The 7,236-nt window shown below is 49.6% G+C and overlaps 1 protein-coding gene across 8 annotated transcripts in view; it reads left to right on the top strand.

Annotated features, from left to right (window-relative positions):
- Nucleotides 1-2,504: 2,504 nt before the first annotated feature.
- sox5 (SRY-box transcription factor 5) overlaps nucleotides 2,505-7,236 on the top strand; it is an 84,047-nt gene continuing 79,315 nt past the window's right edge. For 7 of the 8 annotated variants that reach the window (XM_047574793.1, XM_047574790.1, XM_047574789.1 and 4 more), the window contains exon 1: nucleotides 2,505-2,759. In XM_047574793.1, coding sequence (XP_047430749.1) covers nucleotides 2,683-2,759 — 77 coding nt within the window. In that variant the 5' untranslated portion in view covers nucleotides 2,505-2,682. The remainder of the gene's footprint in view (nucleotides 2,760-7,236) is intronic. The other variant, XM_047574792.1, reaches the window with a different exon arrangement.

The raw sequence follows: 7,236 nt of genomic DNA, 5'->3' as shown, positions 1-7,236 counted from the left end.
TCACTTCCTCAAGGCAGATCAGTCAAACCGAGTCTAGCACTCATGTCAGCATGGGGGACAAACCCACCAAAAACAAAGACCGTAAGATTAGGGTCCGGCTTAGTCACTTAGTTTAGTTAGTTGGTAGGTTGGACTAAAGGGTAAGGAATGCATTATGTCAGCGGAAGGTCCTCACAAAGACAGAAACCTTGTGAAGACTGTGTGATTGTACAGTAGGTGTCTGCTTTTCTACGCTAGGTACAGTGACAGGACCGCCCCCCCCCCTTCCTCTGTGTGTGTGTGTGTGTGTGTCAGTGTCTGAGCGTGTGTGTTAAAGTATCACAGAAGTGGCAGTCTGTCAGCTCCGCTTTTCTGTGCGCTCTCCAGAACAATAGCTGGATTGGCCGTGTGTGTGACACGTAGACCACACACTCTTAATAGTGACTGACAGCACTAAGGGCTGAAAGCAGCATGCACCGCTGACAGACACACACACACGCACGCCCTGTCGTACAGTACACACACCTGAGGACACAATGGGTGTGGTGGATCGGCGAAGGTTTCAGTCAAGTTGCGTGTGTGTATTGTGCGAGCGTGCGCGTTTGTGCGCGCGCTCGCTCGCTCAAGCGTGTGAGCCCCAGCATATGTTCTGCTGAAAGTGTTCAGCTGTCTTCTCGTGACAAAACTGCTCCACGTCGCGGAATCAAACGTCTGCCTCCCGCCGGATCAAAGCTAAAAGAAAAGGAAGTATAAATCACTCGAAGCTTTTATTGTGCGCCACCAGTCAAAAGCTTGGACACACTTTCCCGTCGAATCGAGTGAGACGCGCTTTTGACTGGTGTCTCGTCCCTGCTCTGTTCTGATCTGCTGGAGGATTAGCATTATCCACAAACATCATATTAGCTCTCATTCTATTTACCTAATGCTACAAAGCTTAGCATAACAAGGTTTAATAAAATAAGAAAATGAAGTGGATATAAGTGGATGGAGATTGTTGTCTCAAATAAGCCGGCATTACTGTTTTACACTTGTTGGAGTAATCAAATAACATTTATCTCAACATTGACAAAGTGGATATGAATTCAGGTTCATTAGATTAGATATTTGGCAAGTGGCCTTGGGGTTCAAATTTCCCTACAGAGACATTCATGTCAAAAAAAAAAAAAAAAATGTAATAACCACTAATAAGGTTGTTTTGGATACATTAGACAGCGTATTTAGCAGCACTAGTAGCTGAGGCACACACCACATGGCCACATGGCCTCCACGGTCATATTCCCAGGCGGATGTTACACTTTCTCCACGCATTTCACGTCTCTACTGTCTTTCACTTAAAAAAAAAAAAAAAAAAAAAGAATCTGCAACGCGATTAACCTTTTCAGACAGCCCTCCGGGGGAACTCGACAACCCCTGGGAGAGTACAAACGCCTCAACCTTGGGATACCTTATATTAATCTCGTTTCAAGGTTTGTTTTATATGCACTGCTCTGTTGCTTTATTCTGTTAGCATAGCCAATCATGTGAAAAGCATGATGTGTATCAAAGTTGAGCACAAAACGGCCTCACTTTGCTAACAGGGTGGAACCAAAGGGACAGTGAAAGAGGCTGGAACAACATAACTTAACCAATTAAGCACGGATGAGTCCGGGGCTTTGCTAGGGCTAATATGAAGCCTTAGAATGTTAGAAAGAGCGTTAGAAAGTTTTGTGGACGATCTGCGCAGAACCTGTTTGACTCACTGAATGGAAATGAGCACACAAGAAAGAATAATGCCAAATAATTTGTGCACGTCAATGTGGCGAATTTGTGACTTTTACCTCTTACATATGTTTTTTCTTTTTTTTTAAATGGAATATCCTGCATTACGAATGATATTTCTAACAAACCCGCAACAGAAAAGAAAAGCAGGATCATGTTTTTATGTGTGATTAAGTTGAAGTGTTCGTCTCCTGATTTAATGCAGAAGAATTTCTGTTTTTGGCGGCACGACCTCACAGTTTGTTGTTTGTTTTTTTGTTTGTTTTTTTATACAGTTGTCGTCTCATTTAGGTGTGTGCTGCGTGGCGCTGGCGGAGGTGGCGTGTTCCCGTTTGCGTGCCGTGCAGGTCAGCGCGGTTCGGTCATTAATTTGTAATTGTTGCATAATAAAGTGCGCGCGGGGCTCGTGGTGGTGGTGGTGGTGGTGGTCTCGGTCTCCTTGCTTCGGAGTGTGCGTCCGGTCGTCTGGTTGTGAGCGTGTGAACGCCAAGCGATGTGTGTGTGAGAGGTGGAGGGAGAGATGGAGCCGGGGAAGGGGGCAGCACTGCTGTGCGTTTACACCGAGGGAGTGATGAGCCCCGCTGGTCAAATAGCCCCTCCCCTCTCTGCACACACACACACACACACACACACACACACACACACACAAACACACACACAGCGGCTGTGAGGCTCTGCTGCTGGCCCTTTAAGAGCTGAGCCTAGATCTCACAGCTTACAGCGAGGGAGGGAGAAGAGGAGGGACGGAGGCAGAGAGAGAGAGAGAGAGCGAGAGAGAGAGGGAGAGGGAGGGTGTGAGGCTGGAAGTGTGTGAGTAGAGAGAGAGGGAGAGAGAGCTAGAGAGAGAGAGAATCAGCCGTGTGTGTGAGAGGTTGAAGGATCACTTCTATCCCGTCTTGTTTTGGGAGACTAACCTTGTTCATCTGAGCATTGTGGGACTGTTTTATGTTGTTGTTGTCGAGAGAGACGGACCCTTACTCCAGCATGCTCACTGAGCCTGAGCTACCTCAGGAGTGTAACAGGTACGTGACGCTTTCTCTCACACACACACACACACAGGCACGCACGCACACATTGCACATTACACATGACAGAGAGCGGGACACAGATTAATGTGCAGAGGAGGGCTGCGCGGAGGACGGGGGGCTGGAAAGTGGAAAGGTGCTCCGAATTCAGGACTCGGTCTGAGTGAGTGTGTGTGTGCGTGTGTGTGTTCAGCAACTGTCGGAGCGAGTCGGCTGAGTTTGAGTCTGGGGAGAGTGTGTGTGTGACAGAGATGGTGAGGGAGAGTTGATGATCAACTCCGAGCTTTAGTTAAGAGATATCATACGCAAAGCCGGGGCGAATCGAGCGTCGGTTTTTGTTTCGGAGCGTGTTTGTCCCAGCAGGGACAGAAGCGACTTTTCTCCCCCCCTTTACCTCCTCCTCCTCCTCCACCACCACCTCCACCTCCTCCTCCTTCTCCCTGTCTTTCCCGAAGTTGCGCTCATTCAGTACGATACCTATAAAGACAAACTGAGATAAACAGTTTTGGTGCGTGTCTGTGTGTGACAGAGAGAAGAGAAAAGAGAAAAAGAAAAAAAAAAAAGAAGAGAGAGGCTCAGAGAGAAGCGTGTGTCAGAACGTGTGATCTTCTCCTCACCATCTCATCTCCGCCGCTCACCACAACTTTATTTACTTCTGCTTTCTCTGCTCTATCAGTCCCCCCCCTTCGCTCTGACAGCGTAGAAAAACGATATCGCCGGCTCTGAAAAACTGTACAAACTAATCACAATTTCCAAGTGCCTCCTCTCCTCTCCCGCCGCTCTCGCTTGCATTTATTTCATTTCGTGCCTTAAATCCAAATCCAATACGCGCAAACCCTCCGTAATCCCGTCGTTGTTGTTGTTGTTATTTCTCCCCTTTTCTTGCCTTATGCTAATGTTAATCTCACTGTACTCTCGCCGTTTGTTTGCGCAGGCCCGCTCCGTTTCCGAGGTGCGAACCCTCTAACCTTGCCCTTTCGCGACACTGTCAACACAAGTGGCTTTCGCGTGTGGAATAATGGCTGTTTGATGCTAATGCGGCGAGAGACAGATTATGTTATAATACCCGACGTTTTAATACGAACACACACACACACACACACACACGGGGACTGGGCGCGCGCTCCCTTCTCCCTTCTCCCTTCTCCCTTCTCCCTTCGCCCGCTTGACTTTTATTGCATTAAAGTGCCGCTCTGTTTTGGCCCCCGATGAAACTAATCTTTTGTTCCGAGATAAACCGGGGTCGGCGGGGTGGGTTGAGGAGTGAGTGAGTGAGTGAGTGGTGGTGGTGGTGGAGTGTGAGGGGAGGCGGTGGTGGGGGAGGAGGAGGTTCGGGGGGCCCCCCTCGAATTAAGAACACATTTAGATGTGGCAAAAAAAAAAAAAAAAAAAAATGTGTTTTTAATAAACCTTTTCAATCCGGCAAAGTAAGTAGTTGAGGAGAGGAGGAGGAAGGGGGGAGAGAGGGCAAAAAAAAAAAAAAAAAAAAAGATAACAACAGCTAGGAGGAATTAAAAATTTAAAGGATTACACCGAAAAGCAGAATGTATGGAGATAAATGCAGGGATTACAATGACTTAGGAGGGGAGCGCTTAAAACTCTTGCTTTCCAGTAATGCACTCCATCACTGTGGCCGGGGTGTGTGCGAGAGCATGTGTTAGCGAGCGAGAAAGGGGTATCTTCCAGTCAGTGTTGTGTGTGTGTGCACTTGGTGTGTGTGTGTGTGTGTGTGTGTGTGTTCGCTGAGCGCCGGTGTCTCGGCGGAGTGGAGTGTGCGCGAGCTGCCAGTGCGTCTGTGTGCGCTCCAGCCTCGGCGGTTTACGATGCTCTCGGTTCCTGCGTCTCTGTAAGTGTCCGCTCGCCTCCTTCGCCCCATGCTTCTCCTTCTTCTTCTTCTTCTTCTTCTTCATCTCCTCACCACTTCCTCTTCTCACACTTTCCTGCACTTCTTCCTCTTCTTCTAAAAATTGTGCAGCGGTTAAAATTAACTTCAAGTCACTTTTTATCAGGCAATGAAGAAGAGTTTTTTGGCGGCGAGGGGAGGGAATCTTTACCGCAGCCTTTGGGTTAGTTCGCTGGGGTCATGCCCATCTCCATGAATCTAATTTTTTATCGAAGCCAAGGATCCCCCCCCCACCCACCCACCCCCTTTTTTTTGCCCGTCACGCTTTTGACGAAGCCGTAGTAATATTTTCTGATTTACAACATTTTCTGTTTTTCTTTTCCCCTTTATTGATTTAATTCCTTCCGGGGTTTATTTTTTTCTTTTCTCTTTTTTTTTTCTCTTTTTCGGGAGCGTTCTGCCGTGTAACAGAATTTCCAGGCGAAAGCTGCAAACAGTGGAAACAGACTGCCTTTCGTGAGCGCGGCCTCGGCGTGTGTTTGCGCAAACAGAAATATACACACACACACGCACACGGGACGAAAACAGGAGAAAGCCAAAGCAACCAAAACACAGAAGGAAAAAAAAAAAAAGAGGGGGAGAGAAAAATAGACATTTGAAGAAGATGGTGCTTCTGCTGCTGCTGCTGCTGCCGCCGCTGGTGTTGGAAAGATGAGGGGAAAGGGAACGGTGGGGTCGAGCTGACACATTCCTCGCCACCAGACGGGAGAAAGTGGGAGAGGGAGGTTTGCAGAAAAGTGCCAGGTGATGAAGCTGAAGGGGTGAAGGAGGAGGAGGAGGGGGACGGAGGAAGAGGGCTCTGTCGATGTGGTGTTAAGGCAGTGGTGGATTTTCACACCCCTCCATTTGTCCCCTTTATGGGGGTGTTTGTGTGCGTGTCAGCGCGGTTGGAGAAGGTTTGGAGGAGGAGGGGGGGAGGCAAAGTGTCAGCGGTGGGGACTGGACTGAGTTTGACTGGTGCAGACTGTTTCATTCGTAATTAAAAAAAAAATGAAATGTCTCCAGAGGTGGAAGCTTTTATTGACTTAAATGCGTTTTTTAAGTCGCTCTGACAGCTGTGGTGACCTTTCAGATTAAGAGCTGACAGTTATCATTTCATAGTAAAATGGGACGTGTTAAACTGGCCCTTTTGTTTTACTTTTCACACTTTTTAAAAAAAAAATTTTTTTTTTTTGCCTCTTTTACCGTGGCCCTGCTCCCTCCGCTAAATCCCAGTAAGTCTCGCGCCGCTGTTGCCAGAATATTTACCGGCTTTTACTCTGCGCTTATGGGCCGATGTGTAGTTTTTAAGGCCGGCGGGGCGATAACAACTTGCCTCCAATTGAAGTGAGCAGTGCTGCTTCCAGTGTAAGTGTCGCTGTACTTCATTTAAAAGGGCGAGATTAAAGTGGTGTGTGTGTGTGTGTGTGTGTGTGTGGGTTTGACGGAAAAGGGAGAATGTGTGCGTCTGAAGGGGAGAGAGTCGAGTAATTGAGTAGAATGTCCGTGCTCTGCAAACTAATGCTCCATTCTGCCCCTCTCCTCTTCCCCTGTGGCCCTGTCCCGGCCTCCCTCTCTCTCTCTCCCTGCTCGCCTTCCCTGCTCGCCCTCCGTCCCCCCACCACCACCACCTTGGACTGGAGGCCATTGTCTGGGCCATATTGTCTGTCCCCAGAGAGCCTTGATAACCGTGTCTCCATCCACGGAGCGAGAAGGAGGGGGCAAAAAAAAAAAAAAAGAAAGAAAGAAAAGGAAAGAAAGACAGAAAAATACCAGAGGAGAATGCTAAAGCCGCCCCCCCCTCTCCCCGACCCCCACCACCACCACCACCTCCTCCCCTTCCTCCCCACTTCCTCCCCTTTTCTCAGCACACTCCCACCCGCCCCTCCGACTCTCTCCCACCGCGACCTCCCACCCCGGTGCGATCAGCTGACCCTGTCCGATAGCCAATGGAAGACGGGAGGGGGTGGGTGGTGGGGGGATATTGGGCCGCATTTGTTCTTGTTGTTGTTGTTTATGGACGGGGGAGAAGGAGGAGGAGGAGGAGGTGGGGGGTCAAGGATAAAGGATAAAGGGAGAGGATGGAGTGATGAGGAGTCCTTTAGGATGTTAAAAGTGACTGGGGGAAGAGGGAGAGGAGAGCGTGCGCTGAGAGTCCCGCGGGGGGAAAAGTCGGCGGAGGTGTCCCTCCCGGGCTAACTAGAGTCTGGTCAGATGACGTGAGGTCACGGGGGGTCGGGGGTCAGGGGTCAGGCGGAGGTATTCCACCGTCAGCGGAGCAACGGAGGATTTGAGCGGCGAGGCCGCCGCTCTACGCACGTCCCCGTCGCTCTACTTGTCCCGCGGCCCTTCGGCTTCCATCTCCGCGGCCATCCATCACTCCAGGCAGCTTGTCTTACACCAGTCCCACCATGCTGCTCTCTCACACACACACACACACACACACACAACACACCCCGTTCACCATCCTTCCAATCTACAATAGGAGACAGTGTCAGGAGCTCGGAGCTCCCTCCCAGAGCGCCACAATGAAACCTCTGTCTTTCCAGGTAGCGCGGGAGGGAGGGAGGGAGGGATGATAGAGAGCGTTGA

Source organism: Mugil cephalus, chromosome 22 (assembly GCF_022458985.1).
Source record: "Mugil cephalus isolate CIBA_MC_2020 chromosome 22, CIBA_Mcephalus_1.1, whole genome shotgun sequence".
NCBI lineage: Eukaryota > Metazoa > Chordata > Actinopteri > Mugiliformes > Mugilidae > Mugil > Mugil cephalus.
The sequence above is the reverse complement of the archived record's forward strand: the minus strand, read 5'-3'. Positions and strand labels throughout refer to the sequence as shown.